Genomic DNA, 16157 nt, shown 5'->3' with positions numbered 1-16157 from the left:
GGGGCCGGATGCTCGTCGGCGGCGGTGGAGCGGCGGAGGGTTGTGGTGGGTCGTCGGCGGCGGTGGAGCTAGCGGGGGAGGGTGCGGGTGGGATCGAGATCGAGATCAAAAAGTGTCCATGAAAATATACATGGTGCGCCATTAGCAGTTTTGCAAAAAAGTAAAAAAAAAATTATATACTAATGGCGCACTGCTTACAAGGTGCGCCATTACTTGGTAGAACTAGTAATGGCGCACTTTGGCACCATGCTCCATTAGAGTGTATGGAAAAATGAAAAAAAAATCAATACTAGTGGCGCACCGTGTGCCTGGTGCGCCATTAGTGTCTTCCACACTAATGGTGCACCTCCGGCCGGTGCGCCATTAGTATATAGTAGTGGTGCACTGCTTACCAGGTGCGCCATTAGTATCAATCCTATCTATAGCCCTTTTCCTAGTAGTGAAGGTTTAATTGAAATCCAGTCCATACATGTCAGTAGCGCCAAGCAGATGTTGAACCATCAAAGTCACCGCCTCTGGCTGCTCCTGCCGTTTGAATTTTGGAACATAGTCGGTGTAGACCAAGTGGAGCAGAGCCTTGAATACCACAACCTCCATGTCCTTGATCTCCACACTTGGCGAGCCCTTCTCTATCATGTCTCCAAGGAACGTGGCCAGGTGGGATTTATATTAAGACTTATATTTAGGAACGAAGGGAGTAGATGGGATTTTCTGAATTTTATTCCCAATTTCAATGACAAGGTGTTCATAAGAATTCCCAGTATACTCATAGTGAAACACACAACACTTTGTGGCAGCAGCTAGATGATGCAATCGTGTTTGCTCATATTCATGTCAGTATCACCTTGTCGATGATTTCCATTGTTAGAGTTTGTGTATAATACGTGTTGTAATCTCAACTAAACCCCCCTCTCTCTATTATCCCGTAGCATATCTAAACCACCCAATCCAAGGGATCGGTAGGTTCCCAACTTGTACTCCAAGCTTGGCCTTGAGCCCCAATCAATATAAACTCAATGCGGCTCCCTTATGAGGGAGTAGAAACGCTTCCTTACATGGTATACAGAGCCAACCTCTTCCCATCTAGCTAGCCAGAAAAGCTTCTCCCTCGATGACCACCACAATCGATCACCACCACAATTGCTAGATCGCAATCACCACATCACCATGTCCTCCTCGGCCACCATCATCATCAACCTTGGTGCTCCACAAGCCGAGAAACTCACCAGAACCAACTACATCCTATGGAGGACCCAGGTCATGTCGGGACTGCGAGGAGCGCAAGTCACCGGCCTCCTGGATGGATCCGACGCTGCGCCACCGAAGATAGTGTAGCAGCAGCAGGCGGACAAAACCACGGCAGAGGTGCCAAACCCTTTGTATGCACAATGGATCTCGAAGGACCAGCAGGTCCTGAGTCATCTCCTGAATTCTCTGTGAAAAGAGATTCTCGCCCAAGTCACGAGTAAGGAGACAACTTTCGATCTTTGTACTGCTATTACCACTATTTTTGCCTCGCAGTCCCAATCTCGCATCACAAATCTGCGGATTGCCATCACCAATACCAAGAAGGGCTCCATGTCGAGCACCTCCTACATCGCCATGATGAAGAACTTGGCGGATGAACTCGCCGCGGCGGGTCGCCCTGTCTCTGATCCAGAGATGGTCAATTACGTGCTTGCTGGTCTTGACAGGGACTATGATGCTGTTGTGGCGGCCATCGGCGCAGTCAAGGCGACGATCTCAGTTGATGACCTCTTCGCCCAGATCGCGGCGTTCGATCAGCGGATGGAGATGCTGGGCGACGGCGTCGATGCTGGTTTCAACTGTTCAGCAAACATGGCGTACAAAGGACGCGGGCGCGGCTACAGCAGAGGCCGTGGCCGAGGCAGGCGCTCCTCCCCGAGTCCATCTGGCGGCAACAGTGGCAGCGGCAGTCGCGGCCGCCCACAGCAGTAATGGCAGCAGCAGGCTCGTGACTATCCAGAGTGTCAGATCTGTCACAAGCACCATCCAGGGGGTGCCCGTGACTGCTGGCGCAGATATGATGAATATGAGCACGAGGATAAGGAGGCCAACATGGTCACCGACTCCTACGGTGTCGACACAAACTGGTATGCGGACACCGGCGCCACTCACCACATCACCGGAGAGCTGGACAAGCTGACTATCCGGGACAAGTATCACGGACATGATCAAGTGCACACTGCGAGTGGTTCTGGTATGCAAGTTTATCATATTGGTCATTCAATTGTTAGAACCCCTAATAAAAATTTACATCTAAAAAAAATCCTTCATGTTCCTGAAACTTCAAAAAGTCTTCTATCTGTTCATCGATTTACTCATGATAACCATGTCCTCATTGAATTTTATCCTTATTTCTTTCTTGTCAAGGACCTGGCCACGAGGAGAATACTTCTTAGGGGCAGATGTGTGGGAGGACTTTACCCACTCATATCGTCTTCATCATCGTCATCGAATAAACAAGCTTTTGTGGCTATCAAGCCTTTATCATCAAAGTGGCATAGCAGATTAGGTCATCCTTCGTCAATTATAGTTAAACGTGTGCTTAGTGAAAATAAACCGTGTCTACTAGCATCTCCACTGCACCCCTATAACTTGTATTGAGTCAGTTTATGATCCATGTCAACAAGCTAAAAGTCATCAGCTACCATATCCTGTGTCTACTAGCATCTCCACTTCACCCCTACAACTTGTATTCTCAGATGTATGGGGACCAACTCCCACTTCAGTTGGTAGATACTCATATTATGTAAGCTTTATTGATGATTTTAGAAAATTTACTTGGATCTATCTTCTTAAGAAAAGGTCTGAAGTGCTTCAAGTCTTCTCCAATTTTAAAAATCTTGTTGAGAGAAAACTGAACACTAAGATTATTATTGCTATGCAAACTGTTTGGGGAGGGTGAATACAGGAAGTTGAATTCCTTTTTTCAGCAACTTGGCATTTCTCATCATGTTGCATGCCCACATGCACACCAACAGAATGGTTCTGCAGAGAGAAAGCATCGTCATGTTGTAGAAGTAGGTCTTGCCCTACTTGCCAATGCATCTATGCAACTAAAGTTTTGGGATGAGGCATTCCTCACTGCTACATATCTCATCAACTTGCTGCCTAGCAAAGTCATCAATTTTGAAACACCTACCACACATCTCTTTGCCACCACTCCAGATTATAAATCTCTTCGAGTGTTTGGTTGTGCATGTTGGCCCAACCTACAACCATACAATACACGCAAGCTTGCTTTTCGTTCCAAGAAATGTGTTTTTCTGGGGTATAGTCCTCTCCACAAAGGAGACAAGTGTTTAGATGTCACTTCTGGCAGGGTCTATATATCACGAGATGTTGTGTTTGACGAGTCTGTCTTCCCATTTGAGTCTCTTCTTCCAAACGTCGAAGCCTGTCTAAAACAAGAAATTCTTCTTCTTCCTCCTAATCTCCGGTCCTTTGATCAAGGGGGCGACAATTGTACTTACCATTATGATTGTTCAACCAGTTCTGGTATTGCATCTATTCGTGCGCAGGTCCATGGTGAAAATGCAAAAGAAAACGGAGTTGAAAATGATCAAAATCCGGTACAAAATGAAGGCATATTGCATGTGGAAGAAGAAGACGAAGCCGACGCTGAACACGAGGAGGATCCGCTGCAGCCTGCGACGCCAGCGCGGCAGGATCCCTCGGGATCGGCGCAGGGATCCGCACCGAATTGCACGCATGCTGCGGGCTAGCAGCAAACTGCCATGTCGCCAGGCAGCGCGCCAGCTCTGCATCCCACGCACAGGCAGGCGACAGCGACCGCGCAACAGTCGTTGGTCGGCTCGGGATTGAGCCCGCGTGTGCGCATGCAGTTGCATGCGGGATCTCCTGTGATGAGCGATTTTGTGGCACCAAGTTCCACGAGTACAAGTGCAGCCACACAGCAGGTCACAGAATCTGGGATTAGATCTCCTGTGCAAAGCAGTGAATCTGGTGCATCCTCGGGATCTTCTGCGACAGAGACTCCTATGCCCTCTCCTATGCAACAACTCGCTCAACCTCAACCAGTGATGACGTCGCGTGTTACAACTCGCCTACAAAAAGGTATAAAAATCCAGAGGTTCGAACTGATGGTACAATACATTATGGCATGATGTGTATTGCAGGAGAACCAACAAAAGTAGAAGATGCACTTGGAGATTTGAGGTGAAAGCAGGCAATGGATGAAGAATATTCAGCACTTATGAGGAACAAGACATGGCATCTTGTACCTGCACAGAGAGGTAAAAATATCATTGATTGTAAGTGGGTGTACAGAATTAAAAAGAATGAAGATGACTCAATTGACAGGTACAAGGCACGGTTAGTTGCAAAAGGTTTCAAACAAAAGTATAGATTAGATTATGAGGATACATTTAGTCCTGTTGTCAAGGCCACAACTATTAGGCTTGTGCTATCTATTGCTATGTCCAGGGGATGGAGCTTGAGGCAGCTAGACGTTCAGAATGCGTTTTTGCATGGTGTTCTGAAAGAGGAGGTTTATATGAAACAACCACCTGGGTATGCAGATAAGAAAATACCTCATTATGTGTGCAAGCTTGACAAGGCACTTTATGGCCTAAAACAGGCCCCAAGAGCATGGTACTCAAGGTTAAGCTCTCAGCTGAGGTGTCTTGGTTTTTTTGCATCCAAAGCTGACACATCACTCTTTATTTATAACAAGGCAAACACAGTCATATTTGTGTTGATATATGCTGATGATATTATAGTTGCAAGTTCTTCACAAGATGCAACTAATGCCCTTTTGCATGATTTGAGATCAAAGTTTGCCTTGAAGGATCTTGGTGATTTGCACTTCTTCTTGGACATTGAAGTTAAGAAGATTCTAGATGGTATAATTTTGAACCAGGAAAAGTATGCTACCGAGCTCCTAGCTCGTATGGGGATGAAGGACTGTAAGCCTTCACCCACTCCATTGTCTCCTTCAGAAAAACTTTCATCCTTTGAAGGTGAGCCACTCAAGGAAGAAGAAAGCACAAGATACAGGAGTGTTGTAGGAGCCTTGCAATACCTGACACTTACAAGATCAGATATATCATGCAGTCAATAAGGTTTGTCAGTATTTGCATGCACCTACTTCTATACATTGGACATCTGTAAAAAGGATTGTCAGGTATATCAGACACACTATGAGTCTTGGGTTACAATTCAGACGCTCTAGATCTACTCTTGTGAGTGCTTTTTCTGATGCTGATTGGGCAGGATGTAGTGATGATAGGGGATCAACTGGAGGATTTGCTATATTCTTTGGTTCTAATCTTATTTCTTGGAGTGCTAGAAAACAAGCTACAGTGTCAAGATCAAGTATTGAGGCTGAGTACAAGTCACTAGCAAATGCAACTGCTGAGATTATCTGGGTTGAATCATTGCTTAATGAGTTAGGTGTTAAACAACACCGTGTCTCATGTCTTTGGTGTGATAACTTGGGAGCCACCTATCTCTCTGCTAACCCAGTCTTTCATGGTCGAACTAAGCACATTGAAATTGACTTTCACTTCGTAAGAGAAAGAGTTGCAGAGAAGAAACTGGATATCAGATTCATTTTATCAAAAGATCAATTGGCAGACGGGTTCACCAAGGCATTGCCTGCTCGGCCATTTGAAGAGTTCAAGAGGAATATCAATCTAGGACAGTTGAGATTAAGGGAGGGTGTTAGAGTTTGTGTATAATACGTGTAGTAATCTCAACTAAACCCCTCTCTCTCTCTATTATCCCGTAGCATATCTAAACCACCGAATCCAAGGGATCGGTAGGTTCCCAACTTGTACTCCAAGCTTGGCCTTGAGCCCCAATCAATATAAACTCAATGCGGCTCCCTTACGAGGGAGTAGAAATGCTTCCCGACATCCATCAACCAGCACCATTTAGCACAAAATTACATCAAAGGAAGTGGAAATGTAAGTAAATAGATGCCCAGAGCATATACAGATGTACATAGGCAGGTTTTAATTTTTATTGAAAGACGGCATATGGTAGTACAGTACTAAACTTCAAACAGATACAATACCATGGACCATCAAATCTTGGCCCCGTGACGCCAAGATATGCTTCAAGTTTTTCTCCGACGCGCGGACTTGAGAAGGTCAACCACTACCAGTGGGCAGCTTGCCTCGAGGTGCTTAAACCCCTCCGTCGCCAACACGGCATCAAGAGTGGCAGAGGTTCTGATAATGAAATCAACACACCTCGCCTTGAGCTCCGGGCAGTTGTGCTGCTCGGCTAAAGCCAAAGCTGTCGCTGCCGTGTCGACGTTGATGCCACCAGAGAGCTCGCGGGCGCAGATGAGCTTCAGCCTGTCCAGTCCGTACCTGTCAGCAGCAGCAAGCAGATGCTGAGCCATCACCGTTGCCGCCTCCGCATCCACCTCCTCATGCTGATGTTCGAACTCTGGAACAGAGTCGGTGTAGACGGCCTCCGCGTCCACCTCCGCCTGCTGTCTGAATTCCGGCACAGCGTCGGTGTAGATGAACTGAAGAAGGGCCTTGAACACCTCAGCCTCCATGTCCTCGATCTCCACACTCTGCGAGCGCTTCTCCTTCATGTTTCCAAAGAACTCGGCCATGAAGACAGGGGACCTTGCAGCGAGGATGAGCTTGTGCGCAGCGAAGGATTCACCGGACACGAGAAATGTGACGTCCGCTCCGGTCTCGCTCTGAAGGAGTTGAGCAAATTGCAGGTGCAAGTTAGACGATGGCAGATGCAGTTCTTTAAGTGGGGCTGTTGCATCTGGTAGTTCCTTGAGAACGTCAAGGGTGCATTGCACGGTAAAAAAATCATCCTTGACATAACCCGATGCTTCAAACTCATCTTTTTCCATCAGAATCACCGTGTACGAGGTGTCCTGGGGCTTCCTGAATGTTAGAGACCGACGATCTTCTCTAGATGGCTTAAATATTCCTCTCGGATCTACCAAGCAGCAGCGCAGAGTCGTTCTCACAGCCCCCATGCGGGCTTCACTGAGGAAGATAAGATGCAGAGCCACGCATCTTCCGTTGACATGATTGGCCTCCCGGGACCTTGGATATATACGGATTTCCCACTCGTACCCATCGACATTCCATCTGGATTTAAAGCAATGGTCGCTGCTGATGTCCCTTGTCAAGCTATAGCCCTTAATCTTGAGCAGCCGCACCGAGCGCACGACGTCGGTGAGGTTTGTGCAAGCCTTTTCCATGGCGAAGACCTGAGAGTGGTCACAGTCGAAGCTTCGCCTAAGAGTGAAATCAAATGAGTCTGCCTGGGAATGGTTGTGGATCAGTACAATTTAGCACTTCTCTTCCAATATCAATATAAAAAAAAACTCACCGCGCAAGGAGGCGAAGGACGACTCGCTGTGCCACCAGGCACCAGAGCAGAACCAGTCCGCTGGCGACGTGCTTCGTGTCCCTGCTACGTGGGCGGGCCTTGCTTCGGCCTCACGCCGACGACAGAGGAGACGAAGAGAGTGAGGCAGGCTAGCTCTGGACACAGAGGAAGGGGGAGTAAAGAGAGAGAAGAGAGAGGTTACAGAGGGAGAAGATAAGAGTGTTCACCCAGCAAGAATAAAGAAGACTACACCAGCGACTCGCGTTGATGAGTGGAAGGTGACTGGGTGAGACGAGTGGAAACATGAAAATATTCACTCGAGCAGGGCCCCTTGAAATGAGAAAGTATGCAAAGAAAGGGACATTTAACAAAGAAAAATTCCCCACCACCTGATCTGACCATTTATTCTGCCTAACTGCTTTATTTTCTACTCCCTCCGTTCCTAAATACTTGTCTTTCTAGAGATTTCAACAAGTGACTACATACGGCGCAAAATGAGTGAATCTACACTTTAAAATATGTCTACATACATCCGTATGTTGAGTCCATTTGAAATGCCTAAAAAGACAAGTATTTGGGAACGGAGGGAGTACTACTCTAGTTTTTTTAGGTACTCTACATATATTATCTGATAATCATCAAGGAAAGCAACACGAACAGTCAACTATGTAAGGTCTCCCCAATCTCACACGAACTAGCTTAGCCGGTGGGATCCAATGGATACACAGGCAGATTAACTGAAGTCGTCGGAGAAGAAAACAGAGGTAAAAACTAAAAACCAGAGCGGAGACAGAGGATTTGGCTGAATAATCGGGAGCCTTCCTTTTTCTTTCTATTCTTTCAGAGTGAATAGTTGGGTATGTTAGGTTGCAGCACGATGCACCTCACCCTTGTACAACCTTGCTGCCGATGCAGCAGTACCTGGATCCATGTCAAGCTACACCACATGCTGACACTTACCCTGTCTCTACTGCTTATCAGGTCTGTAGATTACTGAAAACTACACCGGGTCATGTGCTTATACAAATTGCATCAGGCCCCAGTTTAACAGTGTGCTTAAGATACAAAATAAACAAACTCACCAACTTACAAGGTCAGGTTCTAACAAACTACAATCATGCAGAGACTGAAACTCATCTACACCATGAGACGGCACAAAAAGTTATTCGTTTGCAAATCGATCAAAACCATGGCCGGCATCGTTGCTCCAGCACTTAGTAGGAAAGAATAGGGCTTTCCATTTTATATACTAGATCAAAGAGAATGACAGCTCTCAAGAAAAGAAGAAGGCCGTGACAACACAAACTCGTATGCCTAAAAGAATGCCACTGGCACAAAGTCAGGGCCCAAGGGCCTTATTCGCACCCAACACTGTCTCATAGCTGAGACACTACATTCAGAGACAACCTACAAAATGTCTTGGATCCCCACACCTATTACCCTACTTTTCTACCGTCGCCTTGAAATAATTTCACATTATGCAATTTATATATGTACCGTTACAAAACAAATGCAGGCCGGCTAACCCACAAAGCCTGCACAATATACTGGAATTTTCCACTTGAACTTAATATAGAGTCTACTTTAACCATAGTGATATGCATGCTTCTTGTTGCCAACTGGCATCCCCGGTTACGATCTATAGCACAAAGGTACCGGAAAAGTAAACAAGATAAAAATATGGAATTTTGTTCATAATAAAATTTCTGGCTTCTTGTAATAAGAGTCGATGCATCACATATGTCATTTCTAAAGATGACAAAAACTATAAGCTGCAAATGAGCTGCTTACACATAGCATTTACAAATAATGAAGTTGCATGGCTGCCATACCATCAATTATCTATACCCCTACATAGTGTGCGAATAACTTTGAAAGATGGTCGTTGGATGAAGCCAATCCGACGGTGCAGAGATGGCAAATCCGAGCACTAATGGCCGTTGGATATCATCTACATTCCACCAGATTCTGCCACATGTACAATCTAGAAGACTCCATGGTTGAACTTAAGCATAATGCACAAACCTTAAAACACAAGCACTTCTCCTTTGTTCTAGAATCTTCCGTATCATAATTGCCCAAACTTTTTTTCTAAATGAATTGCCATTATTACTTTATGCTTTACAACGCACAATTCCATGAATCTTAAAACAGATTAATTTTTTTTATAAAACTAATTGATTTTGAATGAGATGAACTATAAGAATTAAACGAACATCTACATCATGCATATATGACTCAAAGGTTACATGCTATAGTGTGGTATTTATTCATAATTTGGTTGCCAAATCTCAAGCGTGCAATGCACGTGTACCTAACTAGTATTCCTAGAGTTTGGAGATCATCGACTTTCGAACAGTCAAGGCTTGTTCAAGTGGACCTGATCAGGAAGAGTCCATACCTGGATAAGGCATCCAAACAAACACTAAACTTGCCCTTTATCGAAAAAAACTTTTTAACAACACTAGAAACAAGGTTCTTGCCAAGCCCTGCACACACTGGTTATGTATCAGATAAGCTTATAAGAAGACGGATAATGAAACAATTTGCAACGAGAAAATGTCAGATGCAGATATTAGAGGGAACTATGAATCTGCAACATTTTGTTAGAAAATGCATTGGTTTCTAGTTTGCATAGAATAAACAGGAATGACCTGAAGAGAATAAACAGGAATGAGCTGAAGAAGCAGCTTTATGAGCTTTCCAAAACTTTACTCTGTCATCTACATGTGTCATATTTTGACTTTTCTTAAAGAATGAAAAATATTTTTGTGAGCCCGGAGCATGTGCTTCTGAGTTGATTTAGCAGTTACATTACTGGTAACTTGTAGCTTATAGTACTGGTACAAATTGATGCATGCCAGAGAAGAATATTGTCATCAAAGGTGAACTGTTTGTGGAGACATCCTATATAATAACCGAGAGGAACATGTAAAATAACGAGAACAGCTATTGTGCTTCCATAACATGGATCAAACTCTTGAATGTTTGAAGATTTTAGGATTTGAAGCAGTCTAGATGGACCTGATTACAGAGGGACCAAAACATGGACAAGACACCAAAATAGACACAAACCTTGCATGCTTAAAAATTACCAAAAAAGGGCATCACAGAATATTCAAATATCTAACTCCATTATAGCTCCACAAATATTTCAAAATCATAAGGATATTGCAGGATGTTGTGGAAAGTATACAATTATACATACCAGACACCAAAAGGTTGGTTCAGGTTTGATTCCTATAAACAGGAATCATTTTATTTGATGTGAGAATAAAGATGTTCAAAAGAACTCCCAGCATACAGAAGACCTGGATTATGTAGCAGCGGCTGACCAAATCATGTACGAAACTAAACACACTCTGAATCATCCAACTTTATTTATCCCCTTGTACTAATATTGACAAGCATGCAACCAAATCTTGGACGACATTGTACTAAATTACATCGAAATTGGAGGAGCAATGAAAGCATTAAGTTGCTCATAACATAACATATATAGATGCGCATAGTTTTCCATTTTAGGTAAATTCAGACATAGTTTTTACTACGTACAGCACACATGGATGCAAGCACAAACAGAGACTATGCATTTTCAATTCTTGGAGGCCTAGCACTATGCTACCCTTCAACTCTTACTCACATGGACAGACTTGAGAAGCTCAGTCAGGACCAAAGGGCAGCTTTCTTCAAGGTGCTTATACCCATCTGTCGCCAACACAGCCTCAAGAACAGCAGGCGTGCTGACGATGAACTCGACACATTTGGCCTTGAGCTTCGAGCAATCGTGCTGCTCCGCCAAAGCAAGAGTGGTCGCTGCGGTGTCCACAGTGATGCAACCACAGAGCTTTATTTCACAAATCAGCTTGAGCCTCTCAAGTCCATACATGTCAGCGGCCACAAGCAAATGTTGAGCCATCGTGGTCACCTCCTCGAGCGGCCGATCAAGCTCAGGCACCATGTCAGTGTAGATGAAGTGCAGCATGGCCCTGAACACCGCCGCCTCCATGTCCTTGATCTCCACGCGTGCCGAGCACTTCTCCTTCATGTCTCCGAAGAACTGGGCCTTGAAAACCGGAGACCGTGAGGCCAGTATGCACCTGTGTGCAGCAAACGGCTCGTCGCACACAAGAAGTGTGACATCGGCTCCCATCTCGCTCTGCAGGAGTTCGCCGAGGTGCTCGCGCAAGTTGGTGGATGGTTGGGCGATCACTTCTTCAGCTGGGATGGTTGGCACTGGTAACTCCTTGAGTACGGTGATCGCGCATCGCAGTGTCAACATATCATCCTTGATATAACCAGATGGTATCTTATTTCTGTCCATGAAGACCAGTGCCCCGAAGTCCTGGGGATGATAGAAGGTTTCTGACACGGCATACTCGTGATACGGCTCAAGCTCCCTGCTGAGATCTACCAGCTGACAGGCCATGCTCGCCCTCACACCCCACTGTGTGCGGGCTTCACTGAGAAAGACGAGTTTCAGAGCCACCCATGTGGTGCCCGGATAGATAAGGACTTCCAGCTCGTACCCATCGACGGTCCATATGGACTTGAGGCAGTAGTCGCCGCCCATGCCTGCGGTCAAGCTGAAGCCGTCGATGTTGAGCAGCCGCACCGAGCGGGCCACCTGGTTGAGGTTTGTGCAGGCATTTTCCATGGCGAAAGTCTGGAGAGCGATTACAGCTGAAGTTTCAGCGTTTCTGCGCGGGAACGATTGCAGATTAGTACAGGCGTACAGCCGAGGTATGCAGAGTTAGGCCGTCTAATGGAGGCAGCACAGGATGACTCACCGCGCCAGTGGAGTAGATGCCTCCGCTGGACGTGCTTCTGGTCGCGGCCTTGCTTGCGAGTCGCACCGGCACAGGAGACGACGAGGGCCACGGCTAGCCCTGGTCGCGGCCTTGCTTGCGAGGGCACGGGACGGCGCGCGGGAGGTCGATTGGTTGGTCCTCCCGGCGTCAGCTAAAAGGATCAATCCGGCCAGATCGGTGCTCCGCCGGCCGGATTTGGGCCCCGACGAGCCGGACCCTGCTTATCCAGTGCAATCGGCGGCCGGGGAGAGAGACTATGGCGGGGGCGGCGCCGCGGTCAAAGAGAGGAGGCAGATGGTACCCGGGGAGTAGGTACGGAGGTAGAGGCCGACGCAGCGGGAGGAGGGGAAGTCGCAAGCTCGCGCCGGCGGTTGGCGTTGACGGCCGCAGACCGGGGGTAGTGGGAAGAGGGCCATGGAAAATGACCGGCTTAACCGGCGAACGTTCGTTGGATGGCAGGTCGAGGATGTCAAATTTAGTTAGGCAACTCCGTCTCTGTTCAGTATTTCGTCAGGATTTGTCGTCCTTACAAATTAAAATTTCCATCCTCTTACCCTAGTAATTTGTGCTTCCATAACCTTGTCCATGCTTTACCATCATTTTTCTGAATTTGATGCTGCAGCCCAACAACTCGAATAGTTTATATACCACATCAATCAATTTTTGCCTTTGTAAATTGGAAGATTGGGATTAGTCTGCATTCTTACGTAAATCTAGTGAAAATATGGAATTCCTGGATTTAGTTTGCATTCTTAAATAAATCTAGTAAATCATGGGGAATTTTGCATTCTTAAACAAATATAGTCAATTTTAGGGAATTCTGGTGTTAATTTGCATTCTTAAATAAATATATTACAAATATGAAACTATGGGAGGTACTCAGCATTCTTAAATAAATGTAGCAAAAATCGGTGAATTCCAGGAGTTAACTGCATTCTTAAATAAATCTAGTAAAAATCTAAAATGGCAAAGAAAGGTAGTTTGCATTCTTAAATAAATCTAGTAAAAATCATGGTATTCGGAAGTTAATCTGCATTCTTAGATAAATATAGTAAAAATCGTTAAATTCTGGGAGTTAATTTGCATTTTAAAATAAATCTAGTAAAATCTGAAACTATGGGAGGTAGTTTGTATTAGCAAACAAATCTAGTAAAAAACACAGGGAATTCTAGAAGTTAACCCACATTTTATATAAATCTAGTAAAAATATGAAAATACGTGGGGTAGTCTTCTTAAGTAAATAAATGTAGTAGAAATCAAGGAATTTAGGAGTAAATCTTCATTCTTAAATAAATCTAGTCAAAATCTGAAACTGCAGAAGATAGTCTGCATTCTTAAATAAACCTGGTAATATCGAAGAATTTTGGGGGTCAAAATTCAGTCTTAAATAAAATGATAAAATTAGGGGAATTCCGACAGTTAAGTTGCATTCTTAAATAAATCTAGTAAAAATCTAAAACTACGGAGGTAGTCTGCATTCTTGAAGAAATCTAATAAAATTCAGGATATTTCACAACCTAATCTGCATTCTTAAATAAATCTAGTAAAAATCTGAAACTAGGGGAGTTAATCTGCATTCTTAAATAAGTATAGTAATGGTCAGAGAATTCCGAGTTAATCTATATTCTTAAATAAATCAAGTAAAAATTTGAAACTAGGGTAGGTAGTTTGCATTCTTAAATAAATCATGTAAAAACCGGAGAATTCCACGAGTTAAATCGCATTCTTAAATAAATCTAGTAAAAATATGAAACTACGGAAGGTAGTCTGCATTTTTTTAATAAATCTATTAAAAATCGAGGAATTCCTTAAGTTAGTCTGCATTATTAAAAAGATATATATTCTCATATAAAATGTTTAGTTTATCATTCCTCTCAACAAACATCAGCTGAATAACAGTACCGCATGGAAAATTGATTTACTCAAGGAGGGTGCACTGGTAGCTTCAAGCTGAAGGCATTTTCCATATGTAAGCCAGAATTTCTCTGGACCGGGAAAAGCATTCTTATAAGAAGGATGAAAAAGGAGTCTCTACTTGCTATTGTCATGCATAAATATTAGATACTATAAAGTTTTGTGGACTTAACTAAAATAAAATACCTTTGTCAATGTGTGTGTGTGTGTGTGTATTATATTATTTTTTTAGAAAAGGAGGATGACCTCTGGCCTCATCTGGATGATGCATGCAGTCATTTTATTAATTATTCACAAAGACCATACAAAGTAATACATCAGTAAGTCTGAAGTCACCATCTTGGGAATATTTGTCACTACTCTTATCCACTTGATGAAGGGGTGTCAAATGTCCGAGCCGAATACCAAACGGACCTCGCACCAAAGCCTAACATCTAAAGCCAGAGGCCCCAACCAAATAGATCTGATCATAAACTCACAATTCATCGGATCACAACAAACATAGTGCGAAAAGTCATTACATTGAATAGATATTCAAAAACAACGAGGAGAACATTGTATTGAAGATCAAAAAGAGAGAAGAAGCCATGTAGCTACTAACTATGGACCCATAGGTCTGTGTTAACTACTCACGCATCATCGGAGGGGCGACAAAGAAGATGAAGAACCCCTTCGTGATTGTTTCCCCCTCCGGCAGAGTGCCGGAAAAGGCCTCTAGATTGGATCTCGTGGTTCTGAAACTTGCGGCGGCGAAAAAATTATTTCGTGGACTCCCTGGTAGGCTTTGTGATTTTAGAGTATTTATAGAGGCGGAGGTAGGTCAACGGAGGATTGTGGGCCCCACTACCCACCAGGGCGCGCCAGAGGCCCCTAGCACGCCCTGGTGCTTAGTGGGCCACTCCTTCATCTTCTCGTTCCCTCCAGAAGTTTCCAGGGTCTCTCATTGCCAGCAAAAAATCTCCAAAAAAATTCGTGGCATTTGCAATTCGTTTGGTATTGATATTATGCAAAGTCAAAAAAGCAAAAAAAACAGTAACTAGCACTAGGCACTAAGTTAATAGGTTAGTCCCTAAAAATGATACAAAATTGCTTGTAAATTTATATAAAACATCCAAGATTGATAATATAATAGCATGGAACAATAAAAATATATGCATACGTTGGAGACGTATCAGCCACCACCGTCTTCCACCGGTCCATCTTCAGAGGAGATACTGACACATCTACCTTGTCAGGCCTGTCGTCGACGCCACCATGGCGCCAGACAACGCCACCTTCCTACGCGCGTCCATCATCATACATCCGTCATTGAGACCCTGCTGCACCACGCCGCCGAGACTCCATATTGTCGATGTGTGACATAAAACGCAGCTCCGCCGCTAAAACCATCCACTGGTCCCTCAAGCCAATGCACACCTCTATGAATGACGCCCCCAAGGAGGAAACGACACAAGAGCACCGCCATCATCCGATCGAGTTGGGAGCTTCACCTCGATGGTGCCTTCATGAAGGAAACGACGCCAAGGGCGTCACCATCACCGGCTCTGGCCACCGTCCGAAGACTAGGTTTTCACCTGAATCCACCCCAAGAACATCCAACTGACAACCTGTGCATTTGCAGGACCACCTTCAAAGCTCCGGAGCTGGCCGCCCAGATCCGGCGATCATCCACAGTCGCACTGCCACCGTGGTGCAACCTGACACTTCACCCACTGCCGGAGAGTGCCACCATTAGAGCATGGAGGGAGGGCTGCCACACCACCGCCTCATGCCGGAAGAGCCGCTAGGATGAATCCCAAACACGCTCTTCACCGTCTCTGTATCGAGCAGGATTCAAGGTCGATCTGCTGAACCGCCGCGCAGGTGCTCTGCGGGACCCTGCCCTCCATAGCACTAGTGCAGAACCGGGCTTTAGTGCCGGTTCGTAACGGCCTTTAGTGCCGGTTTGACAACCGGCACTAAAGAGTGGGGACTAAAGCCCCCCCCTTTAGTACCGGTTCGTCACGAACCGGCGCTAAAGTGCCACCACGTGGCACGAGCCAGGCCCGGGGTGCGCGTAGGGCATTAGTA

The 16157-nt window shown here is 45.1% G+C and overlaps 1 protein-coding gene across 1 annotated transcript; it reads right to left on the bottom strand.

The window, feature by feature from the left end:
• Positions 1–5912: 5912 nt before the first annotated feature.
• Positions 5913–12593, bottom strand: LOC119339290. The gene is made up of 4 exons (XM_037611407.1): positions 12153–12593; positions 10994–12062; positions 7363–7579; positions 5913–7290 (listed from the first exon to the last, which is right to left on the bottom strand). The coding sequence occupies exons 2-4, from the start codon at positions 12017–12019 to the stop codon at positions 6107–6109; spliced, it is 2427 nt and encodes an 808-aa protein (XP_037467304.1). The 5' UTR covers positions 12020–12062; positions 12153–12593; the 3' UTR covers positions 5913–6106.
• Positions 12594–16157: the final 3564 nt, after the last annotated feature.

The sequence above is a fragment of the Triticum dicoccoides genome, chromosome 7B (genome assembly GCF_002162155.2).
Source record: "Triticum dicoccoides isolate Atlit2015 ecotype Zavitan chromosome 7B, WEW_v2.0, whole genome shotgun sequence".
NCBI lineage: Eukaryota > Viridiplantae > Streptophyta > Magnoliopsida > Poales > Poaceae > Triticum > Triticum dicoccoides.
Note: the sequence above shows the minus strand (reverse complement) of the source record. Positions and strands in the feature narration are given on the sequence as shown.